We start from the raw sequence: 26,194 nt of genomic DNA on the forward strand, positions 1-26,194 counted from the left end.
AGGTTGTAGGGGTTCCTTCAGCATTGGGAAATTTCTGCCTGTCAGATAAGTTCCCACGGACACCATTGATCTTTTTCAGCGACGATCTGAAGTTTGTGGAGCCAGTTGATGGTCTAGACTAGTGATCCCCCTGAAATAGGTGACTCCAACTGTGTCTTCAGTGCCCAACCTTCCCATCACCCACCTCTCCATTACCCTCAGTCATAGATCTGCCCCTACCTTCATTGGATGGTGGTCATGGCCATTGGAGGACAGTTCCAGCAACCAGGTTTGTGGAGCCAGTTGATGGTCTAGACCAGTGATTCTCAACCAGGGTTCCTCCAGAGGTTGTAGGGGTTCCTCCAGAGGTTGTAGGGGTTCCTTCAGCATTGGGAAATTTCTGCCTCTCAGATAAGTTCCCACTCACACCATTGATCTTTTTCAGCGACGATCTGAAGTTTGTGGAGCCAGTTGATGGTCTAGACTAGTGATCCCCCTGAAATAGGTGACTCCAACTGTGTCTTCAGTGCCCAACTTTCCCATCACCCACCTCTCCATTACCCTCAGTCATAGATCTGCCCCTACCTTCATTGGATGGTGGTCATGGCCATTGTCGGGCAGTTCCAGCAACCATGTTTGTGGAGCCAGTTGATGGTTACTAGACTGAAAGAGGTGACTCAACCTTCCCATCCCCCACCTCTCTCCATTCTTACCTTTGGGGCTCCCAATCCCATATCCTGTAACCTCCTCGTGAAACAAGAACAATGAACTCCAGGCAGATATAATGGTGCTCTCTGTTCAGGACAATGGTAATAAATGTTTTTTTAGGACAACCAGGGAAGGTACCTGAATGTGTCCTGGTATCGGCTTCTAGCAGTCCCTGTACAGCAGAGCTCAGACTAGGGGAGGTGGAAACACCTCCCAACTTTCTGAGATGGGAACGAGGGACACCTATTAGCAAAAGCAGGCATAGGACACACCCCCTGCCAAGCCCCCTTAAAGGAGAATTATATGAAAATAAATTATATGAAAAAATGATTAGTTAAAGCAACAGGTAATTCATTTTTCCCACTACTATTCCTTTATTCTGGCTTCTGAAATTTACAGATGCAGCAATTTAGAAATGTGATGAAAGGTTTATCACTGGGAGATGAAAAATAAATTTTATATACAACTATATAGATCAGACCAATGAGGAGGACAGAGGGACATTGTTCCAAATCCAGGACAGTCCCTCAAAATCCGGGACAGTCCCTCAAAATCCGGGACATTGTTCAAAATCCGGGACAGTCCCTCGAAATCCGGGACAGTTGGTCTGCTTGCCCTTTTACTGTCCAATCACAGGCTGGGGGAGGAGCAAGTCCTGTTAAGGGTTTCTTACCTGCAGGAGAGAAACTTCAGTTCTCCTCTCCTGTCAGGCAGAGCTGTGTAAATCTTAGGAGTGGATGTATAGAAATACAAATCTTGTGGCATTAAATGATTTATTACGGGTAATTGTATATCACTGACAATTTACTCAGTGCTTTATATATATATAGTACAGTCACATCAGTTCCTGTCCCAGGAGCTTACAATCAAAGGTCCCTACGTCACATTCATAGACATACTGGGACCAGTGTGAGGGGAAAGCCGCACAGGGAAAAAATGCAAACTCCATGCAGGTGGTGCCGTGGTTGGGATTTGAACCCCAGTGCCGCCAGGCGGAAGTGCTAGCCCCCCAGCCACTGTCATTGTCTTCTCTCTGTTGTAGGATGAGACTGTCACCTTCAGAGCACGATGGCTGCATTGCCTCCATTTTCCATGAAGCGACTCCCGGAGAGATATACATCATTTTGAACTACAACGGAAAACTGGATGACGCCGCAAAGCGGTACGTTTACTATATAAACACGGGAGGAATGTAACGGGAGGGACTGACAAAACATCATGGGCGGAGCCGACATGAGCACATGATGTGTTGAGTATGTAGGAGATGGAATGATCTCCACCCCCAACACCAAAGGACACAGCGATAATAGGCGGGGCTTATTTTTTTCAACGGGAGCGCAGTTCCGGGACACTTCCAGCACTGACTGTATGTAATGGTAGGGGTGCTGGATGGTCTATTGCTGCTGGCTATATAGGGATCTATGGGTTGTTGGGGGGGGGATTTATTGATGCTGGGGGGTCAATTGTTGCTGGGAGAGATCTACTGTTGAGAGAGGAGTCTATTGATAATGGCTGCTGGGGAAGTCTATTGTTGCTGGGAGGGATCTAATGTTGAGAAATGAGTCTGTTGTTGCTCAGGGGGTATGTTTCAGGGGGGGGGGCTATTGTAGTTTGGGGGGTCTATTGTTGTTGGGAGGTATTTTGTTTCAGGGGGTCTATTGTTGCTGGGAGGATCCCTCCACTGCCCTCCATTCAGTGTCCTCCACCCCTCTCCACCAATCCCTCCACTGCCCTCCATTCAGTGTCCTCCACCCCTCTCCACCAATCCCTCCACTGCCCTCCATTCAGTGTCCTCCACCCCTCTCCACCAATCCCTCCACTGCCCTCCATTCAGTGTCCTCCACCCCTCTCTACCAATCCCTCCACTGCCCTCCATTCAGTGTCCTCCACCCCTCTCTACCAATCCCTCCACTGACCTCCATTCAGTGTCCTCCACCCCTCTCCACCAATCCCTCCACTGACCTCCATTCAGTGTCCTCCACCCCTCTCTACCAATCCCTCCACTGACCTCCATTCAGTGTCCTCCACCCCTCTCTACCAATCCCTCCACTGACCTCCATTCAGTGTCCTCCACCCCTCTCTACCAATCCCCCCACTGACCTCCATTCAGTGTCCTCCATCCCTCTCTACCAATCCCTCCACTGACCTCCATTCAGTGTCCTCCACCCCTCTCCACCAATCCCTCCACTGCCCTCCATTCAGTGTCCTCCACCCCTCTCTACCAATCCCTCCACTGGTCTCCATTCAGTGTCCTCCACCCCTCTCTACCAATCCCTCCACTGACCTCCATTCAGTGTCCTCCACCCCTCTCCACCAATCCCTCCACTGCCCTCCATTCAGTGTCCTCCACCCCTCTCCACCAATCCCTCCACTGCCCTCCATTCAGTGTCCTCCACCCCTCTCCACCAATCCCTCCACTGACCTCCATTCAGTGTCCTCCACCCCTCTCCACCAATCCCTCCACTGCCCTCCATTCAGTGTCCTCCACCCCTCTCCACCAATCCCTCCACTGCCCTCCATTCAGTGTCCTCCACCCCTCTCTACCAATCCCTCCACTGCCCTCCATTCAGTGTCCTCCACCCCTCTCCACCAATCCCTCCACGGACTTCCATTCAGTGTCCTCCACCCCTCTCCGCCAATCCCTCCACTGACCTCCGTTCAGTGTCCTCCACCCCTCTCTACCAATCCCTCCACTGACCTCCATTCAGTGTCCTCCACCCCTCTCTACCAATCCCTCCACTGCCCTCCATTCAGTGTCCTCCACCCCCTCTACCAATCCCTCCACTGGTCTCCATTCAGTGTCCTCCACCCCTCTCTACCAATCCCTCCACTGCCCTCCATTCAGTGTCCTCCACCCCTCTCCACCAATCCCTCCACTGACCTCCATTCAGTGTCCTCCACCCCTCTCTACCAATCCCTCCACTGACCTCCATTCAGTGTCCTCCACCCCCTCTACCAATCCCTCCACTGACCTCCATTCAGTGTCCTCCACCCCTCTCTACCAATCCCTCCACTGGTCTCCATTCAGTGTCCTCCACCCCTCTCTACCAATCCCTCCACTGCCCTCCATTCAACGTCCTCCACCCCTCTCTACCAATCCCTCCACTGACCTCCATTCAGTGTCCTCCACCCCTCTCTACCAATCCCTCCACTGACCTCCATTCAGTGTCCTCCACCCCTCTCTACCAATCCCTCCACTGACCTCCATTCAGTGTCCTCCACCCCTCTCTACCAATCCCTCCACTGACCTCCATTCAGTGTCCTCCATCCCTCTCTACCAATCCCTCCACTGACCTCCATTCAGTGTCCTCCACCCCTCTCTACCAATCCCTCCACTGCCCTCCATTCAGTGTCCTCCACCCCTCTCCACCAATCCCTCCACTGACTTCCATTCAGTGTCCTCCACCCCTCTCTGCCAATCCCTCCACTGGTGTCCATTCAGTGTCCTCCACCCCTCTCTACCAATCCCTCCACTGACCTCCATTCAGTGTCCTCCACCCCTCTCTACCAATCCCTCCACTGACCTCCATTCAGTGTCCTCCACCCCTCTCCACCAATCCCTCCACTGACCTCCATTCAGTGTCCTCCACCCCTCTCTACAAATCCCTCCACTGGTCTCCATTCAGTGTCCTCCACCCCCTCTACCAATCCCTCCACTGACCTCCATTCAGTGTCCTCCACCCCTCTCTACCAATCCCTCCACTGGTCTCCATTCAGTGTCCTCCACCCCTCTCCACCAATCCCTCCACTGCCCTCCATTCAGTGTCCTCCACCCCTCTCCACCAATCCCTCCACTGCCCTCCATTCAGTGTCCTCCACCCCTCTCTACCAATCCCTCCACTGACCTCCATTCAGTGTCCTCCACCCCTCTCCACCAATCCCTCCACTGCCCTCCATTCAGTGTCCTCCACCCCTCTCCACCAATCCCTCCACTGCCCTCCATTCAGTGTCCTCCACCCCTCTCCACCAATCCCTCCACTGACCTCCATTCAGTGTCCTCCACCCCTCTCTACCAATCCCTCCACTGCCCTCCATTCAGTGTCCTCCACCCCTCTCCACCAATCCCTCCACTGACTTCCATTCAGTGTCCTCCACCCCTCTCCGCCAATCCCTCCACTGACCTCCGTTCAGTGTCCTCCACCCCTCTCTACCAATCCCTCCACTGACCTCCATTCAGTGTCCTCCACCCCTCTCTACCAATCCCTCCACTGCCCTCCATTCAGTGTCCTCCACCCCCTCTACCAATCCCTCCACTGGTCTCCATTCAGTGTCCTCCACCCCTCTCTACCAATCCCTCCACTGCCCTCCATTCAGTGTCCTCCACCCCTCTCCACCAATCCCTCCACTGACCTCCATTCAGTGTCCTCCACCCCTCTCTACCAATCCCTCCACTGACCTCCATTCAGTGTCCTCCACCCCCTCTACCAATCCCTCCACTGACCTCCATTCAACGTCCTCCACCCCTCTCTACCAATCCCTCCACTGACCTCCATTCAGTGTCCTCCACCCCTCTCTACCAATCCCTCCACTGACCTCCATTCAGTGTCCTCCACCCCTCTCTACCAATCCCTCCACTGACCTCCATTCAGTGTCCTCCACCCCTCTCTACCAATCCCTCCACTGACCTCCATTCAGTGTCCTCCATCCCTCTCTACCAATCCCTCCACTGACCTCCATTCAGTGTCCTCCACCCCTCTCTACCAATCCCTCCACTGCCCTCCATTCAGTGTCCTCCACCCCTCTCCACCAATCCCTCCACTGACTTCCATTCAGTGTCCTCCACCCCTCTCTGCCAATCCCTCCACTGAACTCCGTTCAGTGTCCTCCACCCCTCTCTACAAATCCCTCCACTGAACTCCATTCAGTGTCCTCCACCCCTCTCTACAAATCCCTCCACTGGTCTCCATTCAGTGTCCTCCACCCCCTCTACCAATCCCTCCACTGGTCTCCATTCAGTGTCCTCCACCCCTCTCTACCAATCCCTCCACTGCCCTCCATTCAGTGTCCTCCACCCCTCTCCACCAATCCCTCCACTGACCTCCATTCAGTGTCCTCCACCCCTCTCTACCAATCCCTCCACTGACCTCCATTCAGTGTCCTCCACCCCTCTCTACCAATCCCTCCACTGGTCTCCATTCAGTGTCCTCCACCCCTCTCTACCAATCCCTCCACTGACCTCCATTCAGTGTCCTCCACCCCTCTCTACCAATCCATCCACTGGCCTCCATTCAGTGTCCTCCACCCCTCTCTACCAATCCCTCCACTGGCCTCCATTCAGTGTCCTCCACCCCCTCTACCAATCCCTCCACTGACCTCCATTCAGTGTCCTCCACCCCTCTCTACCAATCCCTCCACTGACCTCCATTCAGTGTCCTCCACCCCTCTCTACCAATCCCTCCACTGGTCTCCATTCAGTGTCCTCCACCCCTCTCTACCAATCCCTCCACTGACCTCCATTCAGTGTCCTCCACCCCTCTCTACCAATCCCTCCACTGACCTCCATTCAGTGTCCTCCACCCCTCTCTACAAATCCCTCAACTGACCTCCATTCAGTGTCCTCCACCCCTCTCTACCAATCCCTCCACTGGTCTCCATTCAGTGTCCTCCACCCCTCTCTACCAATCCCTCCACTGACCTCCATTCAGTGTCCTCCACCCCTCTCTACCAATCCCTCCACTGACCTCCATTCAGTGTCCTCCACCCCTCTCTACCAATCCCTCCACTGACCTCCATTCAGTGTCCTCCACCCCTCTCTACCAATCCCTCCACTGGCCTCCATTCAGTGTCCTCCACCCCCTCTACCAATCCCTCCACTGACCTCCATTCAGTGTCCTCCACCCCTCTCTACCAATCCCTCCACTGACCTCCATTCAGTGTCCTCCACCCCTCTCTACCAATCCCTCAACTGGCCTCCATTCAGTGTCCTCCACCCCTCTCTACCAATCTCTCCACTGGTCTCCATTCAGTGTCCTCCACCCCTCTCTACCAATCCCTCCACTGACCTCCATTCAGTGTCCTCCACCCCTCTCTACCAATCCATCCACTGGTCTCCATTCAGTGTCCTCCACCCCTCTTTACCAATCCCTCCACTGGCCTCCATTCAGTGTCCTCCACCCCTCTCTACCAATCCCTCCACTGACCTCCATTCAGTGTCCTCCACCCCTCTCTACCAATCCATCCACTGGTCTCCATTCAGTGTCCTCCACCCCTCTTTACCAATCCCTCCACTGGTCTCCATTCAGTGTCCTCCACCCCTCTCTACCAATCCCTCCACTGACCTCCATTCAGTGTCCTCCACTCCTCTCTGCCAATCCCTCCACTGGCCTCCATTCAGTGTCCTCCACCCCTCTCTACCAATCCCTCCACTGACCTCCATTCAGTGTCCTCCACTCCTCTCTGCCAATCCCTCCACTGACCTCCATTCAGTGTCCTCCACTCCTCTCTGCCAATCCCTCCACTGGCCTCCATTCAGTGTCCTCCACTCCTCTCTACCAATCCCTCCAATGGTCTCCATTCAGTGTCCTCCACCCCTCTCTACCAATCCCTCCACTGGCCTCCATTCAGTGTCCTCCACCCCTCTCTACCAATCTCTCCACTGGTCTCCATTCAGTGTCCTCCAACCCTCCCTGCCAATCCCTCCACTGGCCTCCATTCAGTGTCCTCCACTCCTCTCCACCAATCCCTCCACTGACCTCCATTCAGTGTCCTCCCCCCCTCTCTACCAATCCCTCCACTGCCCTCCATTCAGTGTCCTCCACCCCTCTCTACCAATCCCTCCACTGACCTCCATTCAGTGTCCTCAACCCCTCTCTACCAATCCCTCCAATGGTCTCCATTCAGTGTTCTCCACCCCTCTCTACCAATCCCTCCACTGGCCTCCATTCAGTGTCCTCCACCCCTCTCTACCAATCCCTCCACTGACCTCCATTCAGTGTCCTCCACTCCTCTCTGCCAATCCCTCCACTGGCCTCCATTCAGTGTCCTCCACCCCTCTCTACCAATCCCTCCACTGGCCTCCATTCAGTGTCCTCCACCCCTCTCTACCAATCTCTCCACTGGCCCCCATTCAGTGTCCTCCACCCCTCTCTGCCAATCCCTCCACTGGCCTCCATTCAGTGTCCTCCACCCCTCTCTGCCAATCCATTCACTGGTCTCCATTCAGTGTCCTCCACCCCTCTTTACCAATCCCTCCACTGGCCTCCATTCAGTGTCCTCCACCCCTCTCTACCAATCCCTCCACTGGCCTCCATTCAGTGTCCTCCACCCCTCTCTACCAATCTCTCCACTGGCCCCCATTCAGTGTCCTCCACCCCTCTCTGCCAATCCCTCCACTGGTCTCCATTCAGTGTCCTCCACCCCTCTCTACCAATCTCTCCACTGGCCTCCATTCAGTGTCCTCCACCCCTCTCTGCCAATCCATCCACTGGTCTCCATTCAGTGTCCTCCACCCCTCTTTACCAATCCCTCCACTGGCCTCCATTCAGTGTCCTCCACCCCTCTCTACCAATCCTTCCAATGGCCTCCATTCAGTGTCCTCCACTGACCTCCATTCAGTGTCCTCCACCCCTCTCTACCAATCCCTCCAATGGCCCCCATTCAGTGTCCTCCACCCCTCTCTGCCAATCCCTCCACTGGTGTCCATTCAGTGTCCTCCACCCCTCTCTACCAATCTCTCCACTGGCCTCCATTCAGTGTCCTCCACCCCTCTTTACCAATCCCTCCACTGGCCTCCAATCAGTGTCCTCCACCCCTCTCTACCAATCCCTCCAATGGCCTCCATTCAGTGTCCTCCACTGACCTCCATTCAGTGTCCTCCACCCCTCTCTACCAATCCCTCCAATAGCCTCCATTCAGTGTCCTCCACCCCTCTCTGCCAATCCCTCCACTGGCCTCCATTCAGTGTCCTCCACCCCTCTCTACCAATCCCACCACTGGTCTGCATTCAGTGTCCTCCACCTCTCTCTACCAATCCCTCCACTGGTCTCCATTCAGTGTCCTCCACTCCTCTCTGCCAATCCCTCTACTGACCTCCATTCAGTGTCCTCCACCCCTCTCTACCAATCCCACCACTGGTCTGCATTCAGTGTCCTCCACCTCTCTCTACCAATCCCTCCACTGGCCTCCATTCAGTGTCCTCCACCCCTCTCTACCAATCCCTCCACTGGCCTCCATTCAGTGTCCTCCACCCCTCTCTACCAATCTCTCCACTGGTCTCCATTCAGTGTCCTCCACCCCTCTCTACCAATCCCTCCACTGACCTCCATTCAGTGTCCTCCACCCCTCTCTACCAATCCCTCCACTGGCCCCCATTCAGTGTCCTCCACCCCTCTCTGCCAATCCCTCCACTGGTCTCCATTCAGTGTCCTCCACCCCTCTCTACCAATCTCTCCACTGGCCTCCATTCAGTGTCCTCCACCCCTCTCTGCCAATCCATCCACTGGTCTCCATTCAGTGTCCTCCACCCCTCTTTACCAATCCCTCCACTGGCCTCCATTCAGTGTCCTCCACCCCTCTCTACCAATCCTTCCAATGGCCTCCATTCAGTGTCCTCCACTGACCTCCATTCAGTGTCCTCCACCCCTCTCTACCAATCCCTCCAATGGCCCCCATTCAGTGTCCTCCACCCCTCTCTGCCAATCCCTCCACTGGTGTCCATTCAGTGTCCTCCACCCCTCTCTACCAATCTCTCCACTGGCCTCCATTCAGTGTCCTCCACCCCTCTCTGCCAATCCATCCACTGGTCTCCATTCAGTGTCCTCCACCCCTCTTTACCAATCCCTCCACTGGCCTCCATTCAGTGTCCTCCACCCCTCTCTGCCAATCCCTCCACTGGTCTCCATTCAGTGTCCTCCACCCCTCTCTACCAATCCCTCCACTGGCCTCCATTCAGTGTCCTCCACCCCTCTCTGCCAATCCATCCACTGGTCTCCATTCAGTGTCCTCCACCCCTCTCTACCAATCCCTCCAATGGCCTCCATTCAGTGTCCTCCACCCCTCTCTACCAATCTCTCCACTGGCCTCCATTCAGTGTCCTCCACCCCTCTCTGCCAATCCCTCCACTGACCTCCATTCAGTGTCCTCCACCCCTCTCTACCAATCCCTCCACTGACCTCCATTCAGTGTCCTCCACCCCTCTCTACCAATCCCTCCACTGGTCTCCATTCAGTGTCCTCCACCCCTCTTTAACAATACCTCCACTGGCTGCCACTCACCCAAAAAATTAAATTCACAATACTAACAATAGTTTGAAAAGGCACCCACAACTCAGCCCCCACCTACATCACTAACCTGGTGTAATAATACCAACATAATCGTTCTCTTCTTCCTCCCAAGTCCTCCTGCTCTCTATCCCCCTAGTCACCCCCTCTCATACTCTTCTCCAGGATTTCTCCAGAACCTCTCCCATCCTTTAGAACTCCCTATCCCAATCTGTCTGGCTATCTCCAACACTGTCCACTTTTAGACAATCCCTGAAAACCCTCCTCTTCAGAGAAGCCTATCCTGCCCCCACCTAACAAGTGTACATGTATTTTCTCCATCAGCCCAACCCCCCACAGCTATTAACTTTTGTATCACTTGCCCCTCCCTCCTAGATTGTAAGCTCTCAGGATCAGGGCCCTCTGATTCCTCCTGCATTGACATGTGTGGTTACTGTACTGTGTGCCCTCATGTTGTAGGAGGAGGACAACTGCTTCACCTATTCCCTGAGAGCTCTGGTAATAGGGGAAGGTTGGTGGTTACATGCAATGAATTTCCAGGTGTAATGGGCAGCACCGAGTACATGAGGGGTGCTTGTGAGGGCTTTGGGGTGTAGAGCTGGTATTAGATTGTTGGCATATTCCTAATGGCTGCTCAGCTCATGGAGGAACCAAATTTGAACTCTTTTTAAATTATTATTATACAGGATTTATATAGCGCCAACAGTTTACGCAGCGCTTTACAACTTGAGGGTAGACAGTACAAATGCAATATACTTTAATACAGGAGGAATCACAGGGCCCTGCTCCTTAGAGCTTGCAATCTAAGAGTGAAGGTCAAGAGATACAAGAGGTAATAACTGTGGGGATGTGCTAATGGAGAAGATAAATGTAGGGTAGTTAGGTGGGGGCCACATAGGCTTCTCTGAAGAGATGAGTTTTCAGGGATCTGAAAGTGGATAAAGTAGGAGAAAATCGGACAGATTGGGGCAGAGAATTCCAGAGGATGGGAGAGGCTCTGGAGAAGTCCTGAAAGCAAGCATGGACAAGACTGGTGACAATGGTTTAAAAGAGCCAATGCATGTCATGTGTTCATACATACCCCATATTCCATGTATTCTCAAGGTGACACCCCATCTTCTATGTCCTCAGGTCACAAGACGTGGATGGCACCAAGACGACGGCACACCAAAGCAATCCAGAGGATGAGATGGAGTTCAGCTTTAAAATAAATGTGGAAGAGGGTAAACTTTACACCTCCGTTCCCCTGAAGAAGTGAGTTCTCCTACTGTAATGACCTCAGATAATTAGGGAGAGCACCTGAAACGCGTAGGCGCCACCCACCTTTCGCTCCATCTGTCACGGGTTTCCTTGGGCAGTCTAAAATTGCTGTGCCAATGAGGGGGGTGCCCTTTTATTGACCTTTGTCCTCTTCCAGTTCAGAAATGTTGGCAGGAAGAGAAATGATGAAGAGATGAGAAGGTTCTCTGACAGTTCAAGAAAAACTTTCAAAAATACCACCCTTCCCCCATAGGCTGTAATATGTAATAAAAAGCCCAAGGTAGCCATAGAGGGTAAAAGTAGCCTCTCCAATGAATGAAAGATTTGCAGAGACTCGTTGGAATCTTCCATTTCTCCATGATTTCCGGGTGACATAAATCACATCCTGGACACAATAACAGGAATCCTCCTCCCGAAGGCGCTCTCCACCGTCCTCCATAAAGACAGTCTATATGTACTAAGAAGTTTTTATTTTTCCTGCCAGGCACGTGATCAGCATAAAGAGAAGAAGACGGGAAATAATGCCCTTCAGCTTCGTGACCTTCAACATAATCATCCGATTGTACGTACATTGAGCACTCCTTGTATACTGAACAATGGATTGTAGAGGGGGAGGGGTTTAACCAATGCATTTTTCACACAGTGGAGTTACCCTTTAAAGTACTTCCAGTGTAATAACATGCTGTTTTGCCCCTCCCACAATGGGGAAATTTCCCTGCACTAGTTTGTTTCTTTGCCCCTCCCACAATGGGGAGATTTCCTGCAGTAGTTTGTGTCTCTGCCCCTCCCACAATGATGACATTTCCCTCCAGTAGTTTGTGTCTCTGCCCCTCCCACAATGGGGAGATTTCCTGCAGTAGTTTGTGTCTCTGCCCCTCCCACAATGGGGAGGTTTCCTGCAGTAGTTTGTATCTCTGCCCCTCCCACAATGGGGAGATTTCCTGCAGTAGTTTGTGTCTCTGCCCCTCCCACAATGGGGAGATTTCCTGCAGTAGTTTGTGTCTCGGCCCCTCCCACAATGGGGAGATTTCCTGCAGTAGTTTGTGTCTCTGCCCCTCCCACAATGAGGAGATTTCCTGCAGTAGTTTGTGTCTCGGCCCCTCCCACAATGGGGAGATTTCCTGCAGTAGTTTGTGTCTCTGCCCCTCCCACAATGGGGAGATTTCCTGAAGTAGTTTGTGTCTCTGCCCCTCCCACAATGGGGAGATTTCCTGCAGTAGTTTGTGTCTCTGCCCCTCCCACAATGGGGAGATTTTCTACAACTATCTCACAGAGGTTTGGAAGACTTATTTTTATATACTGTAAAATGTTGACTTTTATTCTTTTTCTGTGGCAGAGACGGAGAATCCACCTGTGATATGAAGGATCAGACGGAGTCTTTGGTAAATACAAAAATCACAGCGGAGCAAATTCATCACTAGACATCATTTCCTTCACCTTCCTCTTCTCTCCTCTCCTTTCTTTTTTTATTACCTTCCTCTGTTTTCTCCTCCACTCCATTCCTTTCTTCTCCTTACCTTTCCTTTATTCTATTCTTCTCTTTCACCGTCTTTTCTCTGCCTCCAAAACCCTTCTGCCACCCCCTTCCCCTTCCGGGCCTCGTCTTCCCTTTCCAGGCCTCATCTTCCCCTTGTGGACCTCGTCTTCCCTTTCTGGGCCTCGTTCTCTCTTTCCGGGCCTCGTCATCCCCTTCTTGGCCTCGTCCTCTCTTCTGGGCCTCATTCTCTCTTTCCAGGCCTTGTCTTCCCCTTCCGGGCCTCATCTTCCCCTTTACGGGCCTTGTTCTCCCTTTCTGGGCCTCGTCTTCTCTTCCGGGCCTTGTTCTCTCTTTCTGGGCCTCATCTTCCCCTTCCGGGCCTTGTTCTCCCTTTCTGGGTCTCATCTTCCTCATTCCAGGCCTCGTCTTCCCCTTTCCGGGCCTCGTCTTCCTCATTCCGGGTCTTGTCTTCCCTTTGTGGGCCTCATCTTCCTCATTCCGGACCTTGTCTTCCTCTTTCTGGTCCTCATCTTCTCGTTCCAGGCCTTGTCTTCCCTTTCCGGTCTTTGTCTTCCTCTTCCGGGCCTCGTCTTCCCTTTGTGGGCCTCATCTTCCTCATTCCGGGCCTCGTCTTCCTCTTTCTGGTCCTCATCTTCCCGTTCCAGGCCTTGTCTTCCCTTTCCGGTCCTCGTCTTCCTCTTCCAGGCCTCATCTTCCCTTTTGTGGGCCTCATCTTTCTCATTCCGGGCCTCATCTTTCTCTTTCTGGTCCTTATCTTCCCATTTCAGGCCTCGTCTTCCCCTTCCGGGCCTCATATTCCCCTTTACGGGGCTTGTTCTCCCTTTCTGGGCCTCATTCTCTCTTTCCGAGGCTCATCTTCCTCTTCCAGTACTTGTTCTCCCTTTCTGGGCCTCATCTTCCTCATTCCAGGCCTCGTCTTCCCCTTTCCGGGCCTCGTCTTCCTCATTCCGGGCCTTGTCTTCCCCTTTCTGGTCCTCATCTTCTCGTTCCAGGCCTTGTCTTCCCTTTCCGGTCCTTGTCTTCCTCTTCTGGGCCTCGTCTTCCCTTTGTGGGCCTCATCTTCCTCATTCTGGGCCTTGTCTTCCTCTTTCTGGTCCTCATCTTCCCGTTCCAGGCCTTGTGTCAGGAATCCGTCCGTTCCGTACGATCGACTTTCCGTACGCACACGCGCGTTCGTGCCGCGGGTCGTCGTGGGCACGAGCGTCTTCCAACGCGCGCGGGTGCACGTCGATCGTATGTGCGCGCGGTACACGCACGCACGGGCGAGCGTTAGCTCGATTGGCGCCAGTGGCCCTTTTTAAAGGCGCAGTTACAGTGGTTCTGTGCTGTCTCGTCTGCAGCTTGTGCCTGAAGTAACCTGCTTATCTGCCTGCTACCTATCTGATATCTGACCCGGCTCCGTCTGACCTTGCTGACCTCTCCTGCTCCGACCCCGGCTTGTTTGACCCTTCTTGGACTGATTTCCTGTTGCCGAACCTTGCTTGTACCTGATACCTCTGCTGTCTCCTGCCTGTTCCTGTATCTGCTACCTTGCATCCAGAGGATCCATCCATCCTGATCCAGTGGCCTGCAGTCTTCTGCTTCCCTGCTACAGAGAGTTCCTGCTTCAGAGGATCCTCATCTCCTGACACCTGCTGCTGCACCTGGCTGGACTCTCCTACCCCATTGCGCTCCGGTCTCCCTGTTCCCATTCCAGTGAGACCAGAACCAGAGCCGTAAGAGAGGTCCCCTTCCACTAAGTCAGACTCAATACCCGAAGTTCTTAACACCTTGTCTTCCCTTTCCAGTCCTCGTCTTCCTCTTCCGGGCCTCGTCTTTCCCTTCCGGCCCTTATCTTCCCCTTTCCGGGCCTTATCTTCCCCTTCCAGGCCTCGTCTTCCTCTTCCAGGCCTCATCTTCCCTTTTCTGGGCCTCGTTTTCCCTTTTCCAAGCCTCATCTTCCCCTTTCTGGGCCTCATCTTATCCTTCCAGGCCTCGTCTTCCCCTTCTGGGCCTCGTCTTCCCCTTTGTGGACCTTGTCTTGGTCATCTTTTTGGTCAGTTAGGGTCTTATTGTCTCTTATCTGATCATATTATTGATCATTTCCATTTCTGTCTTTTTACAGCTCGTTAAAGGAATTAAGCGTTATTGGCTCCAGATGGCCTTCTGTCTACGTAAGAAACCAAAACAAATACTAAATACTGACATTAATGTTGTACATTAGAGAACAGATCAGGAAGCTTCACCCCAGAAAACAATCCATCCAGCAAGTCCACCCTCAGAGTTCCAACCAATCAATGTAGAATTTATCAGCAATGGATGATGGAAAAGATGCGCCAACATTTTAGTTTAAATAATACTTGTGCGTTCTTCCCCTCTAACCTGACCACTGACATTACTATATTTTACCCATAATGCAGTTCACTGCCCATCTAATCTATGGAGACAATTGGGATCGGTAGGAACCAAAATTCACACTTATTAGTAGATGTTCCCCTCCCTGTTTGTAGCTCCTGTAGCTCTAACAAAGTTGATTTTTGGCCCTTCCTCTTCTTCATATTGGATATCAGTGTTGGGAGTGTGGCCAGACACAGCATGCCTCCCATTCGCTCCATAGCAGATGATTTTGGGTGTGGTTTAGGGGATCTGCTCATTTGCATATTACCAGCCCCCCTTAGCTGCATGTCCTGGACATGTATGGATAATGGGCTGGATGGGCCTCCTCCTGGATGTGTGGGGATTGTGGGCTGGATGGGCCTCGTCCTGGACGTGTATGGATTGTGGGCTGGTTGGGCCTCCTCCTGGATGTGTGGGGATTGTGGGCTGGTTGGGCCTCCTCCTGGATGTGTGGGGATTGTGGGCTGGTTGGGCCTCCTCCTGGATGTGTGGGGATTGTGGGCTGGATGGGCCTCCTCCTGGATGTGTGGGGATTGTGGGCTGGATGGGCCTCCTCCTGGATGTGTGGGGATTGTGGGCAGGATGGGCCTCCTCCTGGATGTGTGGGGATTGTGGCCTGGTTGGGCCTCCTCCTGGATGTGTGGGGATTGTGGGCTGGATGGGCCTCCTCCTGGATGTGTGGGGATTGTGGGCTGGATGGGCCTCCTCCTGGATGTGTGGGGATTGTGGGCTGGATGGGCCTCCTCCTGGATGTGTGGGGATTGTGGGCTGGATGGGCCTCCTCCTGGATGTGTGAGGATTGTGGGCTGGATGGGCCTCCTCCTGGATGTGTGAGGATTGTGGGCTGGATGGGCCTCCTCCTGGACGTGTATGGATTGTGGCCTGGTTGGGCCTCCTTCTGGATGTGTATGGATTGTGGGCTGGATGGGCCTCCTTCTGGATGTGTATGGATTGTGGGCTGGATGGGCCTCACTCTGGATGTGTGGGGATTGTGGGCTGGATGGGCCTCCTCCTGGATGTGTGGGGATTGTGGGCTGGTTGGGCCTCCTCCTGGATGTGTGGGGATTGTGGGCTGGTTGGGCCTCCTCCTGGATGTGTGGGGATTGTGGGCTGGTTGGGCCTCCTCCTGGATGTGTGGGGATTGTGGGCTGGATTGGCCTCCTCCTGGATGTGTGGGGATTGTGGGCTGGTTGGGCCTCCTCCTGGATGTGTGGGGATTGTGGGCTGGTTGGGCCTCCTCCTGGATGTGTGAGGATTGTGGGCTGGATGGGCCTCCTCCTGGATGTGTGGGGATTGTGGCCTGGTTGGGCCTCCTCCTGGACGTGTATGGATTGTGGCCTGGTTGGGCCTCCTCCTGGATGTGTGGGGATTGTGGGCTGGTTGGGCCTCCTCCTGGATGTGTGGGGATTGTGGGCTGGTTGGGCCTCCTCCTGGATGTGTGGGGATTGTGGGCTGGATGGGCCTCCTCCTGGATGTGTGGGGATTGTGGGCTGGATGGGCCTCCTCCTGGACGTGTATGGATTGTGGCCTGGTTGGGCCTCCTCCTGGATGTGTGGGGATTGTGGGCTGGTTGGGCCTCCTCCTGGATGTGTGGGGATTGTGGGCTGGATGGGCCTCCTCCTGGATGTGTGGGGATTGTGGGCTGGATGGGCCTCCTCCTGGATGTGTGGGGATTGTGGGCAGGATGGGCCTCCTCCTGGATGTGTGGGGATTGTGGCCTGGTTGGGCCTCCTCCTGGATGTGTGGGGATTGTGGGCTGGATGGGCCTCCTCCTGGATGTGTGGGGATTGTGGGCTGGATGGGCCTCCTCCTGGATGTGTGGGGATTGTGGGCTGGATGGGCCTCGCTCTGGACGTGTGAGGATTGTGGGCAGGATGGGCCTCCTCCTGGATGTGTGGGGATTGTGGGCTGGATGGGCCTCCTCCTGGATGTGTGGGGATTGTGGGCTGGATGGGCCTCCTCCTGGATGTGTGAGGATTGTGGGCTGGATGGGCCTCCTCCTGGACGTGTATGGATTGTGGGCTGGATGGGCCTCCTCCTGGATGTGTGGGGATTGTGGCCTGGTTGGGCCTCCTCCTGGATGTGTGGGGATTGTGGGCAGGATGGGCCTCCTCCTGGATGTGTGGGGATTGTGGCCTGGTTGGGCCTCCTCCTGGATGTGTGGGGATTGTGGGCAGGATGGGCCTCCTCCTGGATGTGTATGGATTGTGGGCTGGATGGGCCTCCTCCTGGATGTGTGGGGATTGTGGCCTGGTTGGGCCTCCTCCTGGATGTGTGGGGATTGTGGGCAGGATGGGCCTCCTCCTGGATGTGTGAGGATTGTGGGCTGGATGGGCCTCCTCCTGGACGTGTATGGATTGTGGGCTGGATGGGCCTCCTCCTGGATGTGTGGGGATTGTGGCCTGGTTGGGCCTCCTCCTGGATGTGTGGGGATTGTGGGCAGGATGGGCCTCCTCCTGGATGTGTGAGGATTGTGGGCTGGATGGGCCTCCTCCTGGATGTGTGGGGATTGTGGGCAGGTTGGGCCTCCTCCTGGATGTGTGAGGATTGTGGGCTGGATGGGCCTCCTCCTGGATGTGTGGGGATTGTGGGCAGGATGGGCCTCCTCCTGGATGTGTGAGGATTGTGGGCTGGATGGGCCTCCTCCTGGATGTGTGAGGATTGTGGGCTGGATGGGCCTCCTCCTGGATGTGTGGGGATTGTGGGCTGGTTGGGCCTCCTCCTGGATGTGTGGGGATTGTGGGCAGGATGGGCCTCCTCCTGGATGTGTGGGGATTGTGGGCTGGATGGGCCTCCTCCTGGATGTGTGAGGATTGTGGGCTGGATGGGCCTCCTCCTGGATGTGTGAGGATTGTGGGCTGGATGGGCCTCCTCCTGGATGTGTGGGGATTGTGGGCTGGATGGGCCTCGTCCTGGACGTGTATGGATTGTGGCCTGGTTGGGCCTCCTTCTGGATGTGTATGGATTGTGGGCTGGATGGGCCTCCTTCTGGATGTGTATGGATTGTGGGCTGGATGGGCCTCCTCCTGGATGTGTGGGGATTGTGGGCTGGATGGGCCTCCTCCTGGATGTGTGAGAATTGTGGGCTGGATGGGCCTCCTCCTGGATGTGTGAGAATTGTGGGCTGGATGGGCCTCCTCCTGGACGTGTATGGATTGTGGCCTGGTTGGGCCTCCTTCTGGATGTGTATGGATTGTGGGCTGGATGGGCCTCCTTCTGGATGTGTATGGATTGTGGGCTGGATGGGCCTCCTCCTGGACATGTATGGATAATGGGCTGGTTGGGCCTCCTCCTGGATGTGTGGGGATTGTGGGCTGGTTGGGCCTCCTCCTGGATGTGTGGGGATTGTGGGCTGGATGGGCCTCCTCCTGGACGTGTATGGATTGTGGCCTGGTTGGGCCTCCTCCTGGACGTGTATGGATTGTGGCCTGGTTGGGCCTCCTCCTGGATGTGTGGGGATTGTGGGCTGGTTGGGCCTCCTCCTGGATGTGTGGGGATTGTGGGCTGGTTGGGCCTCCTCCTGGACGTGTATGGATTGTGGCCTGGTTGGGCCTCCTCCTGGACGTGTGGGGATTGTGGCCTGGTTGGGCCTCCTCCTGGATGTGTGGGGATTGTGGGCTGGTTGGGCCTCCTCCTGGATGTGTGGGGATTGTGGGCTGGATGGGCCTCCTCCTGGATGTGTGGGGATTGTGGGCAGGATGGGCCTCCTCCTGGATGTGTGAGGATTGTGGGCTGGATGGGCCTCCTCCTGGACGTGTATGGATTGTGGGCTGGATGGGCCTCCTCCTGGATGTGTGGGGATTGTGGCCTGGTTGGGCCTCCTCCTGGATGTGTGGGGATTGTGGGCAGGATGGGCCTCCTCCTGGACGTGTATGGATAATGGGCTGGATGGGCCTCCTCCTGGATGTGTGGGGATTGTGGCCTGGTTGGGCCTCCTCCTGGATGTGTGAGGATTGTGGGCTGGATGGGCCTCCTCCTGGATGTGTGGGGATTGTGGGCTGGATGGGCCTCCTCCTGGATGTGTGGGGATTGTGGGCTGGATGGGCCTCGCTCTGGACGTGTGAGGATTGTGGGCAGGATGGGCCTCCTCCTGGATGTGTGGGGATTGTGGGCTGGATGGGCCTCGTCCTGGACGTGTATGGATTGTGGCCTGGTTGGGCCTCCTTCTGGATGTGTATGGATTGTGGGCTGGATGGGCCTCCTTCTGGATGTGTATGGATTGTGGGCTGGATGGGCCTCACTCTGGATGTGTGGGGATTGTGGGCTGGATGGGCCTCCTCCTGGATGTGTGGGGATTGTGGGCTGGTTGGGCCTCCTCCTGGATGTGTGGGGATTGTGGGCTGGTTGGGCCTCCTCCTGGATGTGTGGGGATTGTGGGCTGGTTGGGCCTCCTCCTGGATGTGTGGGGATTGTGGGCTGGTTGGGCCTCCTCCTGGATGTGTGGGGATTGTGGGCTGGTTGGGCCTCCTCCTGGATGTGTGGGGATTGTGGCCTGGTTGGGCCTCCTCCTGGATGTGTGGGGATTGTGGGCAGGATGGGCCTCCTCCTGGATGTGTGGGGATTGTGGGCTGGATGTTCCTCACTCTGGATGTGTATGGATTGTGGGCTTGATGGACCTCGCTCTGGACGTGTGAGGATTGTGGCCTGCTTGGGCCTCCTTCTGGATGTGTATGGATTGTGGGCTTGATGGACCTCGCTCTGGACGTGTGAGGATTGTGGGCTGGATGGGTCTCACTCTGGATGTGTGGGGATTGTGGGCTTGATGGGCCTTGTCCAGAACGTGGATGGATTGTGGCCTGCTTGGGCCTCCTTCTGGATGTGTGGAGATTGTGGGCTGGATGGGCCTCACTCTGGATGTGTGGGGATTGTGGGCTTGATGGGCCTCGCTCTGGATGTGTGGGGATTGTGGGCTGGATGGGCCTCGCTCTGGATGTGTGGGGATTGTGGGCTGGATGGGTCTCACTCTGGATGTGTGGGGATTGTGGGCTGGATGGGCCTCGTCCTGGACGTGTATGGATTGTGGCCTGCTTGGGCCTCCTTCTGGATGTGTATGGATTGTGGGCTTGATGGACCTCGCTCTGGACGTGTGAGGATTGTGGGCTGGATGGGTCTCACTCTGGATGTGTGAGGATTGTGGGCTTGATGGGCCTTGTCCAGAACGTGGATGGATTGTGGCCTGCTTGGGCCTCCTTCTGGACGTGTGAGGATTGTGGGCTTGATGGGTCTCGCCCTGGACGTGTGAGGATTGTGGGCTGGATGGGTCTCACTCTGGATGTGTGAGGATTGTGGGCTGGATGGGCCTCGTCCTGGACGTGTATGGATTGTGGCCTGCTTGGGCCTCCTTCTGGATGTGTATGGATTGTGGGCTTGATGGACCTCGCTCTGGACGTGTGAGGATTGTGGGCTGGATGGGTCTCACTCTGGATGTGTGGGGATTGTGGGCTTGATGGGCCTTGTCCAGAACGTGGATGGATTGTGGCCTGCTTGGGCCTCCTTCTGGATGTGTGGGGATTGTGGGCTGGATGGGCCTCACTCTGGATGTGTATGGATTGTGGGCTGGATGGGCCTCACTCTGGATGTGTGAGGATTGTGGGCTTGATGGACCTCGCTCTGGACGTGTGAGGATTGTGGGCTTGATGGGCCTCGCTCTGGATGTGTGGGGATTGTGGGCTGGATGGGCCTTGTCCAGAACGTGGATGGATTGTGGCCTGCTTGGGCCTCCTTCTGGATGTGTGGGGATTGTGGGCTGGATGGGCCTCACTCTGGATGTGTATGGATTGTGGGCTTGATGGGCCTCGCTCTGGATGTGTGGGGATTGTGGGCTGGATGGGCCTCGCTCTGGACATGTGAAGATTGTGGGCTGGATGGGCCTCACTCTGGATGTGGATGGATTGTGGGCTGGATGGGCCTCGCTCTGGACATGTGAAGATTGTGGGCTGGATGGGCCTCACTCTGGACATGTGAAGATTGTGGGCTGGATGGGCCTCGCTCTGGATGTGTGGGGATTGTGGGCTGGATGGGCCTCGCTCTGGATGTGTGGGGATTGTGGGCTTGATGGACCTCACTCTGGACGTGTGAGGATTGTGGGCTTGATGGACCTCGCTCTGGACGTGTGAAGATTGTGGGCTGGATGGGCCTCGTCCAGAACGTGTGAAGATTGTGGGCTGGATGGGCCTCGCTCTGGATGTGTGAGGATTGTGGGCTTGATGGACCTCACTCTGGACGTGTGAGGATTGTGGGCTTGATGGGCCTCGCTCTGGATGTGTGGGGATTGTGGGCTGGATGGGCCTTGTCCAGAACGTGGATGGATTGTGGCCTGCTTGGGCCTCCTTCTGGATGTGTGGGGATTGTGGGCTGGATGGGCCTCACTCTGGATGTGTATGGATTGTGGGCTTGATGGGCCTCGCTCTGGATGTGTGGGGATTGTGGGCTGGATGGGCCTCGCTCTGGACATGTGAAGATTGTGGGCTGGATGGGCCTCGCTCTGGACATGTGAAGATTGTGGGCTGGATGGGCCTCGCTCTGGATGTGTGAGGATTGTGGGCTTGATGGACCTCACTCTGGACGTGTGAGGATTGTGGGCTTGATGGACCTCGCTCTGGACGTGTGAAGATTGTGGGCTGGATGGGCCTCGTCCAGAACGTGTATGGATTGTGGGCTGGATGGGTCTCGCCCTGGACGTGTGAAGATTGTGGGCTGGATGGGTCTCGCCCTGGACGTGTGAAGATTGTGGGCTGGATGGGGATTTTCAACCCATTGGCTTTCTTGGGGTTCAAATTTTTATCTCTTTTATCTTTTCTTATCTCTTCTCTTTTTTCACAGTTGACGTCACAGAGTGAGCCTCGCAGTGATGGAACAGCCGCTGGTCACATGATGAGTCTGCTATACTTTAGGTGGAACATTAAATATACCAATAAAATATATAAAATGGACTTTGCTGACTCTTATTTCCGATCGGAGGAATGTCAGATCCTGGAGGGTTCAATGTGACAAAACAAGGAGAGAATTTAAATTGTTAATTATTTTCCATGGAAGGGTTTTGTTTTTTGTTTTCCACCAAAAATTGTAGAACTAATATTTCCATGTGAGCTGGCATTAGAGGGGAAAATTGGATTTGCACCCAGGGCCGTACCCCATTGTGGGGGAGGGGATAATTCACACTTATTAGTAGATGTTCCCCTCCCTATTTGTAGCTCTAGCACAGTTGATTTTTGGCCCTTCCTCTTCTTCATATTGGATATCAGTCTCGGGGGTGTGGCCAGACACAGCATGCCTCCCATTCGCTCCACAGCAGATGATTTTGGGTGTGGTTTAGGGGATCTGCTCATTTGCATATTACCAGCCCCGCCTTAGCTGCAGAAACTGTTAATTGTAGACATTTGGAGATAAGAACATCGGAGTTCGGGTTTATTCTAGACTGTTGCATTGTGGGGTGTGGGCTGTAGTCGCCATCATCCTCTCTCAGGATAGATGTGACCTCTCCCTATAGAGGGAACATACAGCAGATATTCACTGAGCGCATATTATGGGTTTATATTAGTGAAGTGATGATGCGCTCTAGTGTGGAATGCATAGAGGTGAGGCCTGACACAATCACAGGAGCCTTGTACTATCGCTTGCACAGCTGATATGCACCGCGCACATTGCGAGTTTTATACCGGCGTCAGTCAGACCGGTTTCTGCTTCCTCCTGAGCGGATTGTACCTGATTCAATGCTGGACTATGTAGTGCTCTTTTTTAAGCAATAAAACATAAGCAGTATTACACTATATCCTGCCTTCTGCGGCTCTTTGTTGGGGAGATATTTCACAGACATACTTGATGCCAGATGATATATGCAGTGGAGAGATGTTATAAGGTGAAGACATCTACATTTGTAAACCTGCATAGTGGATTGGGATCCGGCTTCCTCCATATCTGACTTCTTGCTTGGAATGGGATGCAGGGCCATCTTTAAGGCAGGGCAAAAGGGTCAGCTGCCCTGGGCCCTGTCATTGTTGTGGGGCCCAAAGCAGCTGCCTCATACTTGCCAACTATCCCAGTTTAAATTTCCTTGTCCCTTGAAGTTTTAGCCCTGTTGTTGTGTACAGATGACTCACCTGCAGACCCTGTGTTTACATGTAAATAACTGGCATTCATATGTAAATAGCAGTGGCATTACTAAGCAAAGATCTGTGGTCATCTGCATTGATATGTAAATAAAGGTGGCATTCATATGTATATCATACTTCCCTGCAGTGAGAAGATGGTGTGCTGTAACCTCTAGCAATCAGTGAGCAGTATTACTGTACAGTGATCTCTAGCAACTAATTAAAGAAGCAGAAATCATTTGCTGTAACCTCTAGCAACTAATCAGTGAGCCATAATGTGTGCTGTAACTTCTAGCAACCAGTCAGTAAGCAGTAATGATATGCTGTAACCTCTGGCAACCAATCACAATTGCTGCCTGATCTGATACACTAAACTGATTTTAAGTCCAGCTTCTATTTATTGTATGTCTCAGAGCAGGTGGAGAGTGAAATTGCATGGGAGGGGGCCCCCAAAAAAAATGTTTTGCCCGGGGTCCAATCAATATTAAAGACGGCCCTGATGGGATGTATAAAGGAGCCTCAGCATTGAATGGAGGAGTCCTTCCCATAGTCATACTTTGAGGTCTCTTTGTGGCGATCTGCTGAGTGCATTTTGTTATCACTTCGGGTGAAGAGCTTTTAGCAAGTTTGCTGAAGCGCATGTGCACTTTATTTTCAGTGTTGGTGCATACACAAGAAGATTTGTTCTCATATGATTATTATGGCCATTTGTATTAATCAGATACATATTGTATATCATTCATTTGATATTTGTATTGTTGCCTTTGCACCCTTTATATATATATATATATATATATATATATATATATATATATAACCATGTGTGTGAAGCGGCTCCTAACCCTAATCACATAACCCTTGTCCAATGCCGTAACCCTACTCCTACCCCTAACCCAAACATTAATCCTACAGCTCTAATCCTTTTCATAACCCGACCTTTCCCCTATACTAACACAAGCCTAGCTATAATTTGACCCCCCTCAATCCAAGTCCTAAACCTGCTGGCACCACCATGCTTTATTACCATTGTTACAAATGAATGCCAAACCCTAAAGACATAAACCTAAACCAACCTACTCCTGACCTTATCCCTACCCCCAACGGGATGCCTATAGCCCCATGCCTAGTCCTTACTCTAGTCTAGGGTTGCCACCTTTTCTTCAAGTCAAACCCGAACACTTTAGTGGCGCACGGCAGTTTTTTTTTTATAGCATAAACTATATATATATTTTGCTATTACATAACATTTCTGATCATATGAAGTTAATAACAAGAGTCCCCCTTTACATCAGAGTCCACAGAGTTCCCCTTTTACATGTGAACTCGCAGAGTTCCCTTTCACTGTAAGGGGGGACTCTGCAGACTCTGATGTAAGGGAGAACTCTGGGGCCTCTAACATAAGGGATCCTCTGGAAACCCCCCATTTAAGTGGGTACACTGAGAAGGCTGATGTACGGAGAGGACTCTGATGTAAGGAGAAACACTGTGGCCTCTGGTGTAAAGGGGAACTCTGATGTAAGGGGTGCTCTGAGAACCCTGATTTACCTTAGTGTACTTACTCAGAGGCAGGAGAGAGAAGGGGGGAGGCTTCAGTCACAGACAGGGATGGATGATGAGCTCACTCACCCCTTGGCACCTCTCATTCAGATGTATCTGAGGCTGCTGGACTTCAATTTCCAGCCCCAACTTTCCCTTTCTGAGGCACAGCGCCGGAGATTGGAGTGTGGGCAGATGCAGAGGGGGAGGGGTGGGGGGGAGGTGCATATCGAGCCCTCTCTCCTCTCCCATGTGTGTTTGTGTGTTTGGGGGAGGGGGGGGGGTGTTGTTAGTGGTGGCTTTGGGCAGTGTGAAAGTGTGTAACAGACACTCTCAGCTTAGACAACTGCAGCCAGCAACCCTGCTGCAAAGCCATAGTCCAGTCTGAACAATGTGTCCAGGCCTCAGACAGTCTGAAACCCGGACACATGATTCCAAACCCGAACTGTCCGGGTGAATCCTGGACAGGTGGCAACCCTACTCTACTCCTAATGGCCCCAGTCCTAGTGCTAATGAGTCTTCTCCATAGCCCTGACCCCAGACCTAAGCTTGTCCTGATTCCAGTTCCAACCTTAGAACCTACCCTTCGTCCCTGTCCTATCCCTACCGACACAGCCGGACCCCAATCCCAGCTCTAGCCTCAACCCTAACATAAAACTACACATAAAATAGAAGGGAGGTGACCCCACTCTGTGGATAACCGGGTCTTATCCATCTCATGGCTGGTGGGTTCTGTCTGACCATGTGGAGCCAGTTCCAGTAGAACATCTCAACGCCCTGCACATTAACTTTTCATACCCAACCAAAACCAAAAAGTTGGTGTTGGACTATACCGGTACTTTATATATAGAAACAAAAGGAGAGTTGGGAATAGTAATAAAATTGAACACATGTTTAATAATTTACAAAAACAACAGAATACAAAATATCATGATTAAAATTCTAATACATCCCAGATTAACATATACAGATACTCATAGTAGAGTTCAATTCTGGTGGCGTAGATGAAGAATTCCTCTACTAGTTTCGCGGATCATCCGCTTCTTCAGGAGGAGGTCTATATAAATAAATGATATGCAGTTCATAAACAATTAACAATTCATATAGATGGAGAAATGAAACATTATTCAGCCAATAATTATATAGAGTGGCAAATAAAGGGTCAAAAATAAGGGGAATGTGGGAAAATTCACTGACCCAGAAATTCAGAGAAAAGGGAGGTAAAAACAAAATTTGGATAGGTGGGCCCCTTCTATGTTCCCCCACCGGCGGACAGGGGGGATGAGATGCGTATGGCACTGATAAAGATAAGAATATCGAAATCATGGAAAAAACGGAAGACTGAGGGGTGAAATATCAAATGTCACCACAAGATGGCAGCAGAGCAGTGGCCATATTTTGTGGATGAAGTTATCAGTTGCGGCCACTAGATGGCAGCAGAGGAAATAGATTCCTTACAGAAGCGTGTGGAGGAAAACCGGAGAGGTCATGTGACCGGAAATGATGGCTTCTTCTAGTGTTTCTAGAGG

The 26,194-nt window shown here is 53.2% G+C and overlaps 1 protein-coding gene across 6 annotated transcripts in view; it reads left to right on the plus strand.

The window, feature by feature from the left end:
- The window catches only part of LOC143960017 (uncharacterized), a 58,219-nt gene extending 36,248 nt beyond the window's left edge, over positions 1–21,971 (plus strand). For all 6 annotated transcript variants that reach the window (XM_077468276.1, XM_077468277.1, XM_077468279.1 and 3 more), the window contains 6 exons: positions 1,730–1,849; positions 11,037–11,159; positions 11,650–11,727; positions 12,502–12,547; positions 14,768–14,816; positions 21,862–21,971. In XM_077468276.1, coding sequence (XP_077324402.1) covers positions 1,730–1,849; positions 11,037–11,159; positions 11,650–11,727; positions 12,502–12,547; positions 14,768–14,816; positions 21,862–21,878 — 433 coding nt within the window. In that variant the 3' untranslated portion in view covers positions 21,879–21,971. The remainder of the gene's footprint in view (positions 1–1,729; positions 1,850–11,036; positions 11,160–11,649; positions 11,728–12,501; positions 12,548–14,767; positions 14,817–21,861) is intronic.
- Positions 21,972–26,194: the final 4,223 nt, after the last annotated feature.

Source organism: Lithobates pipiens, unplaced genomic scaffold, assembly GCF_037356315.1.
Source record: "Lithobates pipiens isolate NorthernLeopardFrog02 unplaced genomic scaffold, aLitPip1_a1.2 Scaffold_79, whole genome shotgun sequence".
In the NCBI taxonomy this organism is placed as follows: domain Eukaryota; kingdom Metazoa; phylum Chordata; class Amphibia; order Anura; family Ranidae; genus Lithobates; species Lithobates pipiens.